Here is a 21,660-nt window from a genome sequence, read left to right on the forward strand (position 1 = left end):
CTTGTTGCAAACACGATGTCGCGTGTTAGGGGTTAAACCGAAAAAGATCTGGAGGAGGTGGGAAGGTGAGGTCCGAGTCTCATTTAACGTCTCGAAAAGTAAGGAACTCGTAAATCAGTAAACTTGACTTTGCAACGCACGTGCGCGCGAGTGCGGCTTGTTTTCCAACGCGATAGAGGCGCAATTAGTACCTGTCCGTGATCAATTAATAACATCCCGGTGTGCAGCTAGAGCTCCTCGTCGTCGACGTCTTCTTGGCATTCGACGTGCCGTCGCTCGACGAATCCACTAATTAATCCGCGCGCGCGGACGGCGGGCAATGATTAATCACGTCGCTCTCATCGGGAATTTCGTCGTCTGTCGTTCGATCCTATTATTATCGATCAGTCCTATTATTAGATGAAGAAAGCTGATTGTATATCGAGATGCGATCCACGACTTTCGACACGGTCGCCCGCGAAGAATATCTTTCACCGAATAATTCTCGATTGAAAACGCTACGGGATAATAATTATGGTCTTTTTCTCTCCCCCCCTCTCCCTCCCCCCGCCTTCTTTCGTTACACGCGTCTCTTCCTCTTCTTTTGGCCGGCCGCTTAGAAGGCGCGCATTAGGAATAATTGTCGGCTGTCACGCGCCTCACCTCGCGTCTGACCCCTCCTGTCGTATTTCACTCGATAATAATTGTCGGTGATAATTCATTTTATCCGACGCAAGTGAAGTAAGAGCGTATTTTCCGGCAACGTATTAATTATGACGCGGCTTCGCGCCCGGAGATGTTTTGAACGTCTCGGTCTCGCGACGTTCTCGGTTTTCGTTGCAACAACGCATTATCATCGACAACATGGTTGTTGTCGACGAACGTAGCGGTATATGGCCTCGGAGGAAGCTGATTAGAAGAAGCCAGGCGTTATTCCCACGTATGTTCGCGTGGCACGGGCGCGCGATTATAAATACGTTATTTTTACTTTTCGGCGGAGTCTTCGTAATTTCAGACACCTCCATTCGGAGACCATTGCTTAAGCGTAATAAGAAGGCGAAAGGAAAATAATCGCCGTCGCGAGGCACGTGACACACGACGAGTCACGAGCAAGCATTTCCGCAGCGGTTCCGCAGACGTGACACGGTCTCTTCCACCTCCTTACGTGCTCGTGCGTCGTTCCTTTTTTTCCGTCCTCTTCCCGCCATTCTTTACCTCGTTGAGAAGCAGGTATGGACTCGCATAAAAAAATAGTCCGCATAATGTTCGCATAATATATAATAACTCTTCTAGATATATGGAAAATGGAAGAATTCGTGAATTTTTTTCGAATATATTTCTTTCCTTACAAGTAATTCTTTATTTAGGAAATACAATATCAGGGTGTCTACTATTTGGAAAAATCTGGAAAATCTGAAATTCTCAAAGAATTTGAAAAATCAGAAAATATTTTTGAAGCTGTTTTTTGTATTATTTTTTTGTATTATTTTATCTTTACATTTTAATTGGAAGTTTATCAATTAAACCAATCCATTCTAAATATGGGAATATTGATTTTATGTTTAATATTTTTAGTATTAAAGACAACGATTTCATTTTAAATAGAATTTTAATAAACATGGATATTTTAATACTTTTATGAAAGTTGAATTTTTTTGGTTATACGTTATATAATTTTTTTTTAACTTTTGAAAATAAAGTTTGAAAATTTTATTCGAGATAAAATATTTATTTTTTAAAGTTTATAGCTTTCACCAATATTTTTTAAATTTAATTATTGAAACTCGAGTGAATCTTAATATTATTTTATTTTAATTTATAAATCTTTTTATGAATGGAAAATATCAAGAACTTTGCACAACAAATATGTATTTATTTGTAAGATAAAATATTTTAAAAATGTTTTCATTTTACCTGGAATTTTTAACAAATTGTTTTGAAAATTAAGAAATTTCAAAGTCAAGGAATTTTTTTTCGTATTGGAGACATCTTGAATATACTTTGTATCAAGTTTGACATTAATATAAATATATGTAATACATATAATAATTATATGTATTACAATTATATATTATTATTCTAACCAGATAACATAGAATAACGAATACGATAAAAGATACTATTATATAATTTATAACATCGATTCGTCAGTTTTTTTTTTTTGTATCTCCCTGATGAGCCTCGTATTGCTAACCCGCCCCTGACCATGATCGGGAACCCACGTGATATTCGGCATTGGAAATGCACGTCGCGGAACGCACTCCGCAAGCAACTCACGCGCCGTTCGGCGACGATTTATAAACGTTAATGGGTTAATATCGCCGCGCAGCTCTCGACGGAACGCACTCACGAGAGGTCCGGTGAGGAGGCATCACGCATCCTCCGGATACGCGGGCTCGATTGTCAAGATAAAAAGCACGGCTCGATGGACCACGTATAATCTACAGCTTCATATTTGTGCGGGGCACATCTATACGTCCGGGCATTCGCCCTAAACGCATGATAGATGACATCCAATAAATAAATATGGGAGACATGGTTTTTGTATACTACGCGGGCATACTACCGATAATTAATCGGTGACGTACGTTGTCGACTATAACCGTATAAATAATCCGATCGCAAACAGGGAGTTCCAGGGCGAAGGGATCAATTTTAACCGATTTATCACGAGCCAGACAATTAGGCTAGTCGCTGAATAGAGCCGTGTCGAGACGCGTGTCAACAGGAAGCGCTAGATGCGTAGCGGGTGTTATCGCGATTAATGAAAAACCCGGGCGAGAGGGTCGTGGGAAAGTCGCCGCCTGTGATCTCGTACGGCGGATCGTATGTATCCGCGATCGGAGAGCTGGATCAGGGAGAGGAGGAATGATGATGAGGTCGGGAGAGAGGGAGAGACGCGCGCGGGAATCGCCTCTGGTGGTCAAGCGAGCGGACAGGAATCCCGATACTTTCGTCGGACTCGCGCGTACCTACGCGCGCCTCGACAAGCCGGGATCGATACGATCGATACTCTCCCGTCCCGGAGAGAGATACACGCTGACCGACCTCGGATTGATGGATCTCCTCGCGTCCACGTTTTCGTAGCCGAGCGTTCACGCACGCCATTGTGCAACCGCGATCGACGCGAGAGAGAGAGAAAGAGAGAGAGAGAGAGAGAGAGAGAGAGAGAGAGAGAAATTACCCGAGAGGCACCCACGGAATGAATCTATAGCAGCGTCCTCGCGCATGGCGAATCCGCGGATTTAATTGTCCGATCTCTCCGGTGCCGTAATAAACGCCGACACTTAAGTGCAATCTAGCGTTCAACTTTCCATTCAGTCAGGTGTACCTGACTCTCGCGTACAAGTCAAATAGCGCAAATATAATAATAATAATAATAACTATATTGAGTGCAACCGTCAGAATAAATAAAACAGTTAGTAAAGGTAATAGGGTAAAGGAATAAATTAATGAAGGTACCAAGTGCACGTAATAGGCGGAGCAGCAGTTAAAGAGCTAATTCGAAGCGGTATCTGAACTTTATAAATATATAACAGTAAGAGAAATGAAATAAAGAGACACACACAGTTGAACAGAATCATATTACAAGAGAATAAGATAGAAATTAAAATAGATTCAAAATACAAAGCAATATATAATGGTATAACAGTATAAGATAAGAATTTTATAAAATAAACAAATAGATTATGATAATTAGATTTAATAAAAAAAAATATATAAAAACATACGAAGTAATCAGTCACCTCTAAGAAAAAGACTGAGTCAATTTCTATCATAAATGTTCGAGCTGAAGAATTTTGATTTTATGGCTGTTTGAAGAAAATCAATACATAGATACACAAGATAGTTCCACTCTTAACTTTGCCTTTACAATGTCGTTTACAATTGCAAAAAAACGATAGAGAGGGAAGACGACGAAGAGCGGCAAAAAGCGGCGGCTTGTTCCGCTCTGTGGAACAACACGGCTTCGACATCGTCAACAAGCGTCGAAACTATGATGGCAAACGACATCGATCGTGCACTGTGTAGAAGAGGACATGCCGGGCGGCGAGGAAAAAGATGCGATCAGAATCCTTCGAGTCGTACAAAGACGCGGCTTTACGAACGATCGGTAGATCGCAGATAAACCGCCGAGCGGACGAGAATGTATCCTCCTCGTTTGCGCCGATCACGTCGGACACAACACCGCCGAGCGTAACGCGCGATGCTGCGTGAGCTCGCAACGAGTCGTGTGTGCGCAATCTTTCGAAATGCGACACGCTAACGACAACATTAGCGACGCAACGAGAATCCGATTTATACAAGTCGTGTCGTGGTTGATCTCGAGCTACGATCTCTCGAACAACAGAATTACAAGAAAGTAAACCGTAATTGTAAAGGAAAAAAAAAAAAAAAAAAAAAAAATAGATTTGTTTAGGTGTTACGTAAATTTTTTACGTAACGTTGAGTGATGCGATTTAATCGTGAAATAAATTCTAAAAATTGGAAAAGTAAAGGTTTCTCTGCGAATTATGTGTCTTAGTAACGTAAGCAGATTTCAATTAAATTTGATTTTTTTAATTAACAGATTCTCCGAGTAGAATTTTAATTCGCGGTTTGTGTATCGAGGGAAAGCTTTTTGCTTTTAACAAACCGCTTTTGCAACGAGATTGGATTGTTGTCGGGATATTTTGCCAGGTCGGTGTGTCGGACGCGCAAAAATCGGTACGCGACGGCGGGGCCGCGGTCGCGAAGACGGCCCGGGCACATCTGATCGATGGTCCGTGTAGTTGCAACGCGTGACTACGCGGGCCCGATCCTTAACTTGTTAGCCGGGGATTGCCGACCTGTGATTAAGGTAACGGTAATCATCAATTCGGCCACGTGATCGTTAGGCTGTCAGTCGGCGACCGACATTTAAGCGGCCGCCGCCATGAAATCGTTCGACGATAATTTGCCACCGTTCGACGGCTCGGGCGCGAAAATGACCTTTTCGAATTTACTACGGATTCTCGCCGTGTAACTCTCCCGTCCGTTCCATGTGAATTATAAGGGGGGCACTTCGTCGACTTTGTTGATCCAAACGCGATGGCATGCGCGACGAAATGCTTCTCGTGGAACTCATTACATCACGTGTCTGACGAATAAGTCGATGTTGATTTTTTTTTTTTTTTTTACGTATTTAATCAATAAACTTTATATTCTTTACAATTATATAAAAGAGAGAGAGATGCGTATAGCGTATTTCTCCGAGATGAATTGATGCAAATTATTCTGAATGGGCAAAAGGGTATTTATTCTTTAAATAAGTAACCGTGAGGCAACGTGAGATATCTCAGGTATTGTTCTTAAAATAGCTCACAGAGCGGTGGCTTATCCGTTCGTTTATCCAAAGGTTTAGAAGCTTCTTTCGCAGTACCGAGAGAGAAGGAGTTATCGTTCGTTCTAACGAGCCGCTAACGAGATGCAATTCTTTTTTTATCTTTCTTATCCATTTTCTCAGATTAATCACGCTTGTTCTCGTGAAGATCAAACCGTTGCATGTTAAATAATGGAAGGATGTCCCATAATTTTAATTATATCCTCAACAGCAAGTATTTTACAATTTGAATCGATTTTATTTGAAGCTCTTGTTATATAATATTATCGTCGTTATAATAACAAAATCCTGTTGATCCATCATGCTAAAATCGTTAGGCTAATATCCGAATGCCGTAATCGCTTCTCGCGTAGGAAATACATCCGAGGTTGCGCATTTTGATATAATACGGCGATTAATTTGAAGCGGATCTACATAGCTGGCACAGGCGGATTACGTACGAAATCGCGCGCGTATTAATATTCAACTTTGGACGGAATACTCGACTAATGACGCGGTGCTACAGTTTGTCGATGATTACAACGTGGTGCGGAGGATGTCGTGGGCGAGCGATCGTTCGCTGGAAAGCCGATTCCGTTCTGCGTTCCCCTCCTTTCTCTCCCTCCTCCCGTTTTTTGTTCGCTTTTTTTTTTTCTTCTCGTACTTTTCGTGTCTGCAAGATGGCTTCCGGAGGTGGATCGCGCCGATTGGTCGTCTTGTCGCAATTATGGATACATAACGCGTAGGCGAGATACGTCGTTTCCACGGATTTATGCGAGCTCGCGAAACGTCCGGAATGCCATTCGATGTGTTCTCGCATAAACGGCGGGGTTGCGCGTTTCTGGTCTCTCTCTCTCTCTCTCTCTCTCTCTCTCTCTCTCTCTCTCGCGCAATACCTGCATTCGATTTTCATCGACCGTCCCGTGAGTAACGTGCTTTACGACTCGGAAGAATCTCCAGAGCTATAACTTCATTTCTTCCACGCGACGAGCAAATCGATTCTCTTTGGTAATGATCGTCCGGCGTCGTTCCGCGCAGTTGCACGTCGGCTGACGCTTAATTCTTCCGTTGTTTCACGGTGAAGTTATCCCGCGATACTTTATGGCGATGAATAACTCTTCATTCGGAGGATTATTTCATAGACGAAATGAACTATACACACACACACACACACACACACACACACACACACACACACACACACACACACACACACACACACACACACATGGGCTAAGCAGTACAAGATGTATTGTAATTACTTTCTTATGGCTTTCTCTTGTCACATAATAATTACGAAATCGAGAAAATTCTTACCGACACGCGCAGTTTTCACATTGGCATATATCCCTCTTGCAATTTATTAATATTTTAATTCTTTTATTATTGAATTTATATCTATAGATTCGAAATGATCGCTTTACATCGCGGTGTTATTTTTAACGGGCCTGAAAACGCAGCAGCTTAAAAAGTCTTTAATAAATCGATGCTCGATCGACGATCAAATTTGTGAAAATAATATCGATACTTTAGATGCAATCAGTCGCCGATGAATTACATCCTTTTCTACATCGTTTCTTTTTAGTCACCCTTCGTCGCACGGATGAACCTATACTCGTATCGATCATGCATTGAGTCGTCGGCGTCGAAAATCGAGTTCGCGCCACCAAATCATTAATCATCGTTGGCGATTAATAGCTATCTGCGGAAGTGCGAACGAGCGGGTTTGCAAGTACAATAGTGTCACGGCCATGATTAAGACACCGCGTTGCGATCCCGCGGGATCTAAAGGGCGACTGTGGCATGTACCAATTTAAATTGAGGCCCCCAGTGATCGGTGTGACGTAATGAAATCCATGTCTAAGAGAGCGCAGCTAATTTGCATCGAGACGAATGAAGTTTATGTTGATGTTACCGCAAGAATAGCCGCAGCGTGGTATTGATGAACGTGGCATTATTGCAACATCCTCCGCTTGTCGGCTATCAAACCGTTGGATCGCGCGGTTTCCATTGTTCTTGACGCGGTGTCAACACTCTGTCCTGATTGACATTTGACAGTTTTGTAATTTAGTATGATTTGTTTGAATAGGACGGACAGGTGGGTGTTTATAAAATTAATCTTCAGACTCGCGAATAGGTTAAAAGTCGCGCCATGCATTGTCGAATTGTCGAATTCGAATAAAAAAAAAAAAAATCATCTCCTTTCTGAAGATTGATTATAAACGAATTTCGCTTCTTAAAAAGCGACTTTATTATTACGTTGGCAGCATAAATTAATATTCCTGGTAAATAAGTTCTCGAATTGATTTCTTATGATTAATTATCTCGATATATTATTCCAGTTTACTAAAACTACTGTACCGTTCCAATTTAAAGGCGGACCTCTCGATGCGAGAGAAATATTTTTTTAAGCTACTTGCGCAAAACTTTCCGATCGAGGCCGTGACAAGACCCCCGTCTACTTGCTCAACTTGCATGCGCCGTATTGAAGCGTTAAAGGTCGCGTTGAGGCATTACATACATATATTTAGATTAACGACGGAGATAGATTATACAGATTTGCTTTGTTAGAAAATTAATACGACGCCGCGGTGTCTCTATGATGCACGTTTAAACAGACGAAACGATCAATCTAGAGTCTCGTGTGAACCCCATTCACGAGACGAGTGCCGAGTGTCAGATAAACGTAACCGCGCGCTGTTCCAGTCGTACTTCCAGCCGATCATATTAAGACACGAGGAACGGTTATGGTTTATGACAAATATAATCTAGAACTTGACAGCTCAATCGGCGCGTCCAGCATACCTGCGAGGATAAACATTGGTGTGCTCGTGGGACCTCCGACTGTTTAGATGGGCCGATATATCAAAGTGGGTTATTCCCAACACCTAATCCAATCGCACACATCACGGATTTCAATCTTTTTCAGGAAATTAGCACTCGTTAATTAATAGCGCACCTGTTAATCAGCTCAATTTTTTTTTTAAGCTCCGAAGAGAAATATTTCGATATTATTTATGGAAAGTGCATGTTATATTATTTCATTAATTATCGAACATTAAGCGTTTGTCACTCCTCTTTGAACTGAATAAATAATTACGTTCTAGCTGTCTTATTGTATCCCCATTTAATTTTCTCTCCGCAAAAAATTCGATAATAAGTTTTTTTTCTCCGACGGGAAGAGGCCTTCCATCTCTCTTTGACCGTGTTTCTCGGGATCCTTTTGCTGCGGCGCGAATCTCGAAAAGATGCGCGAGAGGGAAAAAAGGAACGACGGGAACGTCCGAAAGTGAGAGAGAAACGCGCGAGGGAAGGGAAAGCAGCCGGAGAGTTAATTATACGTCGTGCGAAAGAAGATTTATCGGGCGTACATTTTCCACGAGGCGCGCGCGCGCGCGCGCGCGCGCCAGTCTCCTCTCTACGCCCTCTTCTCCTCGTCATCCCTGCAGCCCTTTCCGGCTCCCTCCGTCGACCTGGCGTGGGTGTCTCCTGACGACTCAATATTACTACCACAAAACACACATACGGTCGTTACCATGGGCGAGCGCGGCTATGGGCGTACCGTGGACGCGCGCGTGAAACGAGATAAGATGCCCGGCCTGTCGCGGTCGAGACAGAGGCGGTAGAGAAGTGCGGATAAAAAAAAGCCTCGGCGGATGATGGCGATGGTGGGTCGTTGTGGTCGTGGCGCGACGGAGGCCTCGGATGGTACCTAAACCTCGGCAAGTTACGACGGCGGTAAACCCGCGTCGAGAGATTCAGGAATATCCTCGGCGCGCAAGATAAACAATCTCTCCCACGCCACACGATCGCCGATCGATGCTAATGAAGAACCTCTCTTTCTCTCCTTCTCCCTCTGATTCTCTTCAAGGAGCCTCTTGTTTCTCTTCAAAACTACGTTTCTCTCTTCAAAGCGAATAGTGTTTTCTCCTGGAATGAAAAAGCCGTCCGCGCGCGCCTCTACGCGCTTCAGGCACGCTTCGCACGTGTGCGAAAAATTCTTTGACGATCCATTTCGCGTTTCTAACGTACCGTAAAAATTTCAGACGAAGGATCGCTCGAATTCTTGGATCCTTCGCCGCTGCGCTGGCATCCTTAGAATCCCTTGTAAAATTACTCGACGCACGGATATTACGCGCTCCTGGCCGCCGCAAGGCGGATGATGCGATTACCCGTTTGAAATATTCGCGAAGATCCTCTCGCGCTCGGGATCACGGTTAACAAGATACTTCAATTAAAATTGTGGGTCCACAAAAACCGATAGAATGTGACAGACTAAAAAGAAGAATGTAAAAAGAGTGTAAAAAGAAAGACACATTTTTTTATTTTAATATAGATTTTTTTTTCTTTAGAATTTAAAAGAGTTCAACAGGTATTATATATTTCAATAATCTGACCGAGTGTCTAGAGTAAATTTAGCGATAAAAGAAAAACATTCGATTCCATAGAATGACTTTGTTTCCTTTCGCGGGGAAGAACGGCGGATTCCCGTTTATATGGTGTAAATTTTAATATAATTTGGTTGGATGCCGGCGAGCGAATAATCGAGACAGGGGGTGATGCATGCCTCAAGGTTCATTGTATTGTACCACGGGGGGAATTCAGTATGAGAAAGGAGAAGGAGGAGGAGGAAAAGAAGAAGAAGAAGGGCTCCTTTGTGAAAGCAGCGTCAGGAAATCAGGATTGATATAGAGCTGCGGTAGGTTCGCTCGTAACTTTGTCCCGCGGTACCTGGGACTCGGTCCCGATCCATTAATCACCCTCGTACGAGGCTTGAACTCTTGGGTGATTAGCAGGCGTGAACACCGGCTGACCGGGGAATATATATGCGATTGGCCGCCATTGCCGACCACCGCGGACGTTCCGCGACGGCGATTGAGATGTCCGTCTTCTTCGTGGATTCTGAAAATGCCGCGGCCATGAATGAAACGCACGATTTCACGGCCGACTCGTGTGCCACGAGCCTCACGAGCCCCATTTGCTCCTTCGTTGTTTCCCTTCGTTGTTTCGCAAACAATTATGTTTGCGAACCGTGTTTAAATAAAATTGTCAAATACTCTCTTGCATTTTTGTATTGCTCTTTTAAATCGAGTTTGTAAACATGAAGAATATGTTTTCTTTTCTGCGAACAATGTAGAAAAAGAATTATAGAAACTTAATCGTGCGTAGTCATTCCGGAATATATCGTGAGCGAAACGGAGGCGTATCTTTCGACATAGCTGCCACTTTCAGATACGTCTTTTTTTTTTTCTCGTAGATATTCGTAGTTATTAGCATACGTACGTTGCGCGATCAGCAAGCGGAAACGGATGGAGCACACAATGCGATATTAATCATTGCTTTAAAGCTTATTTACGATAGTTATGAAAAGCCACGCTGGTTACGCGGCGCTTTACGAATGGGCCGCTCGTTATTCTTATTCGTAAGCGTTACGTCGGTCTTAAGTCATTCCCGTTTGTCCGGCATCGTGATCTTACAGCTCCTAAAAAGAGGCGCTTAATTGTACGGCGATTTAACCGGAGAGGAAACCACCCGTAGAGACTGCCAAGAGATTCCCGCGAGTCTCGTGGGTGTAACTTACGAGGTAATTAATGCAGACGTAAGTTGCGAGCCTGTCTCGAGAGCGAAGCTCGTTCCGTGCTTGATGTGTCCAAAACTACGTTTTTCAAGTACGACTTACATTTTGACCGCACTATTTACATCATTTACCGTTATCTAACGCGTACAACTTATCACTCTAATTGAAAATGCGAATGAATTTTTTTATCCTCTTACATTTTATATATATAAAATATAAATACTTTAATTAAAATTAAATTGCAAATGCTAAAGAGCATTAGCACATTAGAGATTGTGCATTTAAATTTTCTAGAAAATTCTATATGTTAATCCACTTTATTTTCATGATTCGATGATTTCGTATTGTTTTCGAAACATTATGCAATGCGTTTTATTTTTCCTCTCTTTCGTGGAAATTGAAATGCGCCGAGCATACCGATCTTTCTTCTATGCTCTATGCATGCATGTTGAAATCGATCCCATCGCTCTTTCCTGTCACTCGGCGATCCGCCGTTTCGAATCCAGGGCGGAATATCCGGGGAACGGCCGTTCTTCGTGGAAGAGCAGCGTCGAAGAAAGGAACGCTCCACACAATTTTAATGACGAAAACGGCGGATACGAAAGCACCGGAATTATTAATTAGGGAGTTCTTATGCCCGCGTCGCGCGGCACGGTGCCACGGGATCCACGAGGTTATAAAATTAGCAATTTTATACCGCCACCGCCGTCCGGTCGATTCTCAGACTCGTGCCAATATCGATTACCGGGTGGCTTTCTTGCTCGCCCGCGGAGCGATCTCTCGTATCAACCGCGCGATGGGACTTTTTCCCACTCGTCTTTTCTTTTATTTCTTTTCCTAATGATCTCCCCGTGAACGGCGATGCGACCGCCGATGTCTTTCTTCGTCAACTAGTGGGAATTTAATTAAGAATTCGCGATGCGCGACGCTCGAAAGCGGAAGGCGTTTGACGGCGCGCGATCTCGCATTGAGGCAAAATAATTCTTTCGATTCTTTGCGCGATTCTAGAAAAGGATTTGATAGATCTCGTAGCAGGTACACACACCTGGGGCACGCGTGGGCTCACACATGCACGCGCGTACCAACCTATCACGCCTCCTCGCGTGACGTCACACCTCACTATATTCGCCGGGATTCACGGGAGGAGAGGAGTGAAAGGGCGATTGAAAAAAAGACCCCGATGAAGGGAAAAAAAAGGAGTGACCCGAACCGGTTCAACCGTCAGGTCAACAGCACGCGTACCACCCCCGTAAGACCCATCTTGGCTTGATGCGAATCTACCGAGTGCAAGGATCGCGATAGATTTTCTTGATTTTGATACATGTATCTTCCGAGGGAAGTAGAATATAATTTTTATCTTTCGAAACATCTTTCAGTAATGCCAGTATTTAAATGTTTATACGAAATTTACATGTCATTCGAAAAAAATGTATATACGAATACTTGACATTTTGCACGTCGTCAGCGTTATTACGTCGACGCATTTAGCTCGTCTTATCCGGAATTACGCCAATTACGCGAAACCCGATCGTGATCGGCGAAATCCATCGGTGTCGAATCCAGAATTATCTGAAGAAGTGAGCAAAAGGCCGTCAATCCGGTCCGATAACGAGTTATTAGTCAATCGTTGATGTTGAAGCTCTTCGTCATCGGCCACTCTTCGTTCCAACAGTAATTCTTCCTCCCTACCTCCCTCCCCCCCCCTCTCTCTCTCTCTCTCTCTCTCTCTCTCTCTTCGTCTCCCTCCTTTCACTCCCGTTGCGATTTCTCCGCTGGTCAATTACCGTAAATACACGGAATAATAGCCGCGTGATTATTGGCGGCGTTTCGGAAGTTTTTAATGAAAAGGACTCGCGCGAACGGCAAGCCTGGTAGCAAATTATTCTCTCGCGCCGCGCCGGTCTCCAACCGTCGAGCCTGCTTTTACTACTTCGGCGCGCATCCTGCCATTTATCATTTACAACGTGCAATCGAAGACGGAGGGGCAGGACGTAACGAGAGTGTTGTACAAGGTTTCCGAGTTGTGGTACGACCGCGTGCGCGTCCCGGTGTGTCTTGTAGCTGGCGTTGGAGCGAGAGGAAAGCAAAGCGGGAGATAAGCCGAAACGAGATCGCTATCGAGGCGCCGTTAGGCTGTTTGTCACCTCTCGCGAGCGCGTGGGTCGCCGCCGCTACCGTCGCTCGCGAAAACAAGTATGCGTGGTGTGGTTTTTAAAGCTGCGCTGCGTCGGATATCCTGGTCAAGGCGGGGGGAAGCCGGCGGCAAAGAGCCGATTCGAATTCAGTCCGGCCGCATTCGGCCCGTTGCATTCGCGCGTGGCAGCGCGATTATCGTTCAATTATTCCGCTTTGCGTCTTCTTTATGGGAACGGCGGACGTATTATTTGTAAAAAAAAATCGAATTCTAGACAAACTCGGGAATTTTGAGAACAATGTAAAGGAAGCGTTGAATCCCATTGTTACAATAATAATTACGGGCATTACCTTGAAATATATATATAATCAAATAATTAAATAAATTAATTAACTCGATTTTTCGTCACAAATAATTTAGAAAAATATCTTTAAAGAGCCACACGTGTGAAATTGAAATTTTGGAATCGCAACTGAAGCTGGCGTTTTCTCTCTCCATCTCTTCTCTACTTAAACGCGCTCACGCGTTATCACCAGTTCCAAGTATATTAATTTACAATTTTTTTTCGAACTCGGCGTTCTCGGAGATGTTACGGAGAATGCCGAGGATTAATCGTAAGATGTATCATCGGTAGCGGTCTATTAGCGAAATCGCTGCGAGGCTGTTCGTCATTTCACGCTTGACTAGTTATGTCGCGGCATAAGCTGGCTCGGCCGACACGCGATCTGCACACGGCGGCGCGCGACAGCTCTCCCCGTCCTCCTCCTCTCGCCCCTCTTCCTCCCTCTTTGTCTCTCTCTCTTTCCAACCCTCTCGACGAGAAACCGTCTCTCCCGTCCCTCACGCCGTTCACCGTTCACGACATGAGAGCGGTGAGAGCTCGCGATGGCATAGGGAGAACAAGACGGAAATAAGATACGACACAGCTGATACGCCCTCGCCCTCGCCGATTACGCGCGCTAGGTGTACGCCAGAGATTGTCGATGATGTCATTCTCAGCTATACGCTCGTGGCGAGCCAAGTGCAGGACATTGGTTGACCGATTATAGATATGGTCTTGTCGCGGATACGAAGGCGACGGCGAGGGAGAGACTTTCAATGGAGCATGCAAATTTCATTATCGACTCGTAACTGCGATTGCGAGACCACGCATTTCAATTAGTAATTGGGCGCTCCGGTGATGCTCGTAGACAGAATTGCCCATTCAGAGGAAATAAAGCGAGCCAGCCGGAAACGGCGGAGAACTGACGTAAAGTGTCAGCTGTATCATGATATCTGACACGTCTTCCTCAATCTGTGTCGTAGCTTCTTTCATATGTAATTTTCTCTTTTATTTTATGATCTCCGTACATGATCTTCATCGCGTTAATTAAATTGACAAAGCATCAATGTTTTCATAATGTGATGGTTTCTTAGTTGGATGGAATTGTCAGGATGGAGAATACACCACATAGCATTTCGAATGTGATAACAATTATTTAATGTGATATATCGTACATAGTGGCGCTGAGTCTTTGGTCAAACTCGACAATGACTTTCAAATAATTCTTACGACCGCTTGTATTAGACTCTACTTATCGAATGCTCGCGAATTTCACATTTCCAGCCACTTTTCCGGCGAAGTTCGCGAAGGGGAAAGTACGCAAACGACACATGTGGCAAAAACCGAGTGAGAACCAATCGCAATACTGAGAAATATAAACTTCTTATTACTGTCTTTGGAATTTTCCTATCGCTCGCATTTCCAACGATCACGATTCTAGATTTCTCACGGAATCAAATATGTTGGTTTTATACGCCGATAGCAAAAAATGTCTACAATAGAGATACTGTCATCGGCGCGATCTAAAAAAAAATTAAGAATTTAGAATTAATTTCGACTTGACTTTTTCTTGAGTTGTACTCGTAAATTATTGCGGAAACGGTAACGCGCCGGTTATATGGGTCAATTCTCGGTAAATTCTCTTGATAAACCCCGACGAGACGAAATTCGTGTTGGCGACAAAGTGAAGGGAGGTTTGTGTGTTGTTCGGAGCCGGAGCAAGCTGCGCCAACGATATCAATCATCCTGCGCGACTGAGAGCGGGACTTTCACCACGACGACGACGACGACGACGACGTCGATGCGGCCCCGGCCGTACGAAATTCTAGCGGCGCGCGTTATAAAACTTCTCGATACGGCCGTCGGAGTTCTTCCGCGCGATCACCTCCACGCGAACGCGTCCACTCACGATCCATCATCGTATTATCTTTGCCAAGGAGAAATCGCGCGGCGGCTCAATGGTATCGTTGATCCGTTCCGCACGGCGGAATCGGTAGCGCACTCGATCCGGCTGATCGAACATGCACTCGTTCAAGATGATTCTTCGCTCGCGTCTCGCCTACGCACGATCGCCGAGATAGCGTGATGATGAAGAAATAAGCCGAGCGGAAGGAGACGCCGAGTTGGTGTATCGATGTCGGTGTAGCTTTTCGCAAATCATCGAGCGAAGTCGGAAATTTTATCCAGAAGACGATGGATGTGCCGTGTTCTAAATTAATCTTCAAAATTTTACGCATTTGTTAACGACCGATAAGTTGATGATTTTGCAATTGATGTTATATGATTAATAATTTCAAATTATCCAACGTGATAGATTAATAATACATCTGCAACATAGCAAGTGCGTATTGTTTCTCGTGCTAATGTTCAGTGTCAATATATGTTTAATAGAAAATACCGAACGATACATCATTCGGAGGTCTACGGGAGAGAACGCAACGCGAAGGGCGCATTAAAAGCTACCACTGATGTGCTGCGCCATATTTCTCAGGGCGAATTTTATTGAGGAAGTTAGGCGGAGGATTGAAGGAGGAGGAGGAGGAGGAGGAGGAGGAGGAAGACGAAGAGAGGTGGGCCGGAAAGTATTGAATTCATTCGGTACGCATTGTCGACAAGATATACGAAGCTAGGGGTTACGGGTTAAGTGGACCCTGTACCTCCGGTAAATAAGTCTCCCCGCGTTCGGTACGCGTTTCGCGCGAGCGAGCGAGCGAGCGAGTGAGCGCGTGTGAGCGTCGCGGACCCGTGCATGCATGCATGCATCCGTTGTCTTTCGCGTGCCTCCGAGAGTGCATACCGGCCACGATGCGCTCGCACAGGCCAACCGCGCTTTCTCAGGGCAATTTATAATCGTACGGGGTTCAATGCGAGCCGTGTGGGACGCCCGAGAACAAAGAGACACGCCGTAGTGGTAGACGCGCGCGGCGCGGCGCGGCGCGTTCGCTCGCTCGCTCTCTCGACGGTCTTTTCCTCCGGAGAGGGATCCTCCTCGTCGGCAGGAACGGCGGCAGGAACCTTCGCCGCCTTCGTCAACGTGTCGTTGATTAGTCGCTTGAGTACGCGTACGGAGTACTCGTTAGAGCGATTCTTCGGGATCCCGGATGTCGAGGTGTACCACCCTCCCGGAGTGGGGGGGGGGAGGAGGACCTCCCTCCTGCTGCCGTATCTTGCCCCGACGCGCGCCCTCAACTCCAATTAAAACTTTACGACTTGCGGCGGGATGTTAACTTAACTGAAACTGTGCGCGCGTCCGGCGACGCATTCCGCGATTAATTTGTGTTTCACGCGTCATTATTGTCTTTACGGTAATATTTGTGCGACCAACCGTTTGTGTGAGGGAAGACCGGTTCCTTACCTCGCGCGACGACGGTAAGCCTCGGCAGCCAGATTGTACTTGAATTCCGCCGAGAATCGAATGGTCGACGTTCCTCGAGATTCCTTCCTTTCCTTCTCTTTCTTCTACGAAACCCCCGGACTAATGTCACGTCTGTTACATTTTACGCGTATCGTAAGAATGATCGAAGAGATATCTTTGATTTTTTTGTCATTGTCGAGAACGAATTAAAGACGCGATGCGTGGGCTTCGATAGAAATCACTGAAAAGAAAGGATAAACGCCGCTGATTTCTGAGATCGGAGATGATACCCGATGTAATCCGCGGTAAGGCGATTCTAGGTACGATCCAGGGAAAAGGGATCTAACCCGTGCGTGGATATTGTTTGTACGTAACTTACATATATAGGAACAAGGTACAAAGCGGCGGTTCCACGTGACCCACGACCTCGCCTCTAATGAGCGTAAAGCTTACGGCTATTGTAAGAGAACCTCCTCCTTCCCCTCTCGCGTTGTCGAGAGCTCCTCCATTTTCTTCCTCTCCGTGCTCTGCCCTCCACCCGAATCCTTTCTCCGGCTGTGCTCTCGTACGTTTAACTCGAGTACACAATAAGACAGAAGGAAATTCAATCCTTCTTCGTCCCTATGATTTCGCATGGAGGCGCATTTATCACAGCTTACGTATGCTAATTTGCTCGCGCTGCAAAAGAAAATTAAAAAAATAGAGAGAGAGAGAGAATCGATGGGAGAATTGATAAATAAAGTGCGTTAATAATTTTAATTATAGATTCAAATTGTTAAGTTAGGATCAAGATTTTCTTGTTAAAAAATCGAGACGTTAGTGGATCAAGAAGCAAGATTGAAACAAGCTATTTTTGCTATATATATTTAATTGAAATATAATGCGAATCACGACGACTCGCGGCGCTGTCGCGAAGAGGAAGATCGGTAATTCCACGAAGCGATCGGCAAGAGAAAAAAAGGGCACAACGAGAGAGAGGGGCGACCCGATCGAACCCGCGAGTTCGCCGTACCGTTCTTGTTCGAGCGAATCGACGATCGCGGCAAAGGGGAACACCCTGTACATGCCGACGACATTCCCGAAGTGCAGCGTGCAGTTTTTCGCGGCTACCAGCGCAGCGGATCTGTCTGTGACGAGCGAGCGAGTGACTCAGAGGCTTCGACGAGGTAGACGCAACGGCGAAACACACGCACGTGCGTATACGCGTCTTTACGATGCATCCACGTGTATATACACGCGCGCGCGCGCGCGCTCCGCTCGTACGTGCGTGCGTGCGTGCACGCGCTGCGCATGTACGCAGGCGCGTGTGCGCACGTACACGCGCCTGCAACTGGATCGCGGAGAAGAGAGGAAAAAGGGAGAAGAGTAGCGTGAGATTTATTTGCCCGAATTTCGATGGCCGCCACTATCGTCGCCGCCGCCGCCGCAGCCGCGCCGCTTCCGAAGAACGCATTTCGCATTCGGAATCTTTTGCGGAATATGTCTTACGGCGGATAACAGGTTTCCCTCTCGTACGGTCGATCATTACTTTTCCGCCGCCGAATTCGCTCGCGTCGAGAATCTCGATTGCCTGCTTTGTTTAAAGCACTGCATCGAAGGTGAGAGAATAAATATTCAAAAGAAACTTTCGCGATTTGAAAATTTTATTTAGGTTGTGCATTCTAAATTTAGAAACACACACACACACACACACACACACACACAAACACACACACACACATTGTTTTAAACATTTTTTAATCCAGTCCAGTTTTATCTGTAAGATTTAATGTCGTTTGATTATGAAAGAGAGCAGATTTGTTACCGCGGAGCTGGCTCGCGACGATATCCAATAAATCAATATCCGACCAACGATCGGAGACATACGTCTTGCCGATGATATATCGTTTTGTCGTGGATTCTCTCGAATCGGCGCTATTAGGCCATCATCGGCATCAACGACGCTTTTTGTGGAGGGCGTCACGCGAGGTCCACCTCGCGTGTCCCATGTGTCCCGTAAACGTGACGGCGACTAGTATCGCGTTTAACTAATGTGTCGGACCGGTTAGGAGCGTATTGATCAGAGACCGAGGCTAGATTTATGTCGGCGAATGATTCACGGCACGTGATTTACAGCGGATTGTCCGGTACGCACGCATACTGATTGAGCATTTATGCCGCACCGCACTCTCCCGGCACTCGTACGGCACACTAATCATTTATTGGGTTAAGGTGAAATTCTCCTTCTCTCCTCTCCCGCCGGAGAGTACACTCGGATTTATTATCCTTTTTTTCGTTTTTTGCTTCCGCCTCACATCGCTATATTTCGATACTTGATAAACGCCCAGAATCGAAAACTCACATTTATAGAAATGAATCAAATTACTTTGATAAAAAGTGTCTCGAGAAATGTGATTTTTTTTTTTTATAATTTTATAAATATATATAAGTTTCTCTCGTTTTTATAAATATTTTTTATTTCCTGGAATTTGATAAGCTTCTTAATGAAGTTCCTCATTCATCGAGTTACGGAATCGAAGTTACATGCTCGATTCGCGGTGTTCATGTAAAGCCAAAAGCAGTCAGCGCGGTTACGTTTTAGAAAGCGCGTTCACCCTAACGGCGTCGCAAAAATCGCGTTTCTGTCGCCGATCGGAGTATTCGAAAGTCCCTTGGGAGCAGCGCTCCTTGTTTTTCATCTCTCGCTCTCTTCGATTCTCGATTACGGAGGCAGGACACGCGTCTCGCTCGTAGAATGTCTCCGTAACGAGGAGGCCTCTCTCTCTCTCTCTCTCTCTCTCTCTCTCTCTCTCTCTCTCTCTCTCTCTCTCTCGCGTCTCCTACCGTGCGTCCTCGCGAGGATGCAACATAGGCCTCCTCGAGGCCGTCCTTTACCTCCCCGGCATCCGCCGGGTGATCCCTCGGTACCCGATGAACGTTTAAATTAGGCAGGGAATCCCTCGGAATGCGCGAAAGAAACGACAGGATCGGCATTCCGCGAGGTTTTGATACGCCTTTGGGGCGTATCGCGTTCGTGGGGCACTATTAGCCCTTATGCGGCAGGAATGACGCTTAAGGGCCCGACCCGCGATCCTTCGCGCCGCGGTTTCGAGGCTTGCACATTTTAAATCCCGTCCGCGCGCAGTAATGACTTATTCGTTTTATTGCGTCACATAATCATTTCTTTACGTGTATGCCTCATCATGCCACATTCATACAAGTGTTTACCTTAACAGTGTACACGCCGTGCAGTCCGTAAATTAAACTAACTTTTTTGCGTTACTCTCTTTGGTTTCAGAGTCTGGCCACAGGTTGGACAGCGGCTCCCCCTTCTGGAGGATTCAACTTGACCAGGACCTTCTGGATACCATCAGCGCGATTTATCCAGAGTGGTTTAAGGTAAGACTTACTTTATCCTTCTCTCGTGCAGTATCAGAATCTTCATTCTCGTTGTACGAATGCGAGATAACGAGGTACGCTCCTCGTGCAGGATTACACTAACAATCGAGCGGCATCGACGTCGTCCTCCACGTCCTCGAGCGCTTCCGGTGCGCAATCCTGCAACGACAGCACCGCCGTGGTCGTCGTCAGTGAACGCGGCGGTGAGCACAAGGTCGCCAAAAGCGACTCCAAATCGAAGTCCAAGACGAAAAAAGCGGACAGCCATAAGGATAAGGACCGGGACAGGAAGGATCCTAGGCGCGACGCCAAGGACGAGAGGTGAGATTATTTGCATATTCCGCACTGTCTATAGATTACATGGAGAACGCGAGGGAAAGATTCGTGGAACGGAACTCGAGTTATATCGATCCAATAAAACTTTGCGAAGTAGCGAAATAAGGAGAATATCCGAGTCGTGTTATCACCCTCTTATCGGCTTCCACCAAGTATAACCGAGGATGTGCGCGCACAAATAGAAGTAGATAAAGTACACGTGTTTCTGGTCGCGCGCTGAGACTAAGGCAAGGCGTTATCGCGATCGAGAAATAGGAGCGTCGCTCGGCACCTGCCTCGATTATTTTAACAAGCTCCGCGGCCTCCTCCCCGACGCTTTGACGCGCATCGCCCGCGTCATTATCTCTCGGGAGACGTTATTTCTATTAACCGAACGGCGGAACGAGGCGCGATGCGCCGCGACGACCTTGCAGAAATGCGGCAGGAAAAAAACAGGTTGCTAAGTAGGACTATCACACTATCGGAGGATATTCTTGCCTAGAATCGCGCGAGTTACAAGGACTGCAAATGGAAAGGAAATTTTCAACGATCATAATAATATTTTGACGTTAACGATATTAATATTATATACTATTTTATTGTAATAACAAAAGCCACATAAATATATAATGAACATCTAAATTAAAAATTCTCGAATCGAATACTCGATGAAACTTTGATTTTAAGTAATAACTAAATCAGAATTTGGTTTGGAATTTTTTTAGTAAGGTGTTCAAATGAGAGACAACGGGATCGCACGATCCTCGGTGGGCTTCTCGGCTCTCTGAGAACTTCAATCCGCCGCAGCGAGATCGCGAGATGCTAAGGCCGCGCCGAGCGGACGATTAACCCGCAATTTAGTATCAGTACCGCGTGTAATCGTTACGCGAGAATATAAACGCTCTTAACGACCGGCTTCCTATCTCCAGCTGTGACGAGTAATCTTTTCTTGGAACTTTCCCCTCGGAATCTTAAACTACCTCGCCGGGATCGTTGGCTCTCTCGACGCTTTAAAATCTTTAATCGGCACGCCACTTCTCTACGTATGGATCCCGTGCGATTTCGCGCATGTAATTTTCTCTGAACTTTTCGTCAGGCTAAACCAAACAGGCGGATTTTTTGCATGACATTTCGCTCGCGACAGTGATTAGTCTAGAGTTCGCGAGCCATCTGGATCCGCGAAGCTCTTGTGGAATCGATCGAGATAAATGTTTTCACCCTTAAACGCGACGGTTATTTTTATCCTTTCGCCGCAGAA

At 45.4% G+C, this 21,660-nt stretch overlaps 1 protein-coding gene across 3 annotated transcripts in view; it reads left to right on the top strand.

The window, feature by feature from the left end:
* LOC105426890 (Myocardin-related transcription factor) overlaps nt 1-21,660 on the top strand; it is a 190,864-nt gene that overhangs the window by 103,368 nt on the left and 65,836 nt on the right. For 2 of the 3 annotated variants that reach the window (XM_089071000.1, XM_089071002.1), the window contains exons 2-4: nt 15,746-15,952; nt 19,987-20,087; nt 20,179-20,408. In XM_089071000.1, the coding sequence (XP_088927126.1) occupies nt 15,823-15,952; nt 19,987-20,087; nt 20,179-20,408 (461 nt within the window). In that variant the 5' untranslated portion in view covers nt 15,746-15,822. The remainder of the gene's footprint in view (nt 1-15,745; nt 15,953-19,986; nt 20,088-20,178; nt 20,409-21,660) is intronic. The other variant, XM_089071003.1, reaches the window with a different exon arrangement.

Source organism: Pogonomyrmex barbatus, unplaced genomic scaffold (assembly GCF_055798465.1).
Source record: "Pogonomyrmex barbatus isolate J1 unplaced genomic scaffold, ASM5579846v1 scaffold11, whole genome shotgun sequence".
In the NCBI taxonomy this organism is placed as follows: domain Eukaryota; kingdom Metazoa; phylum Arthropoda; class Insecta; order Hymenoptera; family Formicidae; genus Pogonomyrmex; species Pogonomyrmex barbatus.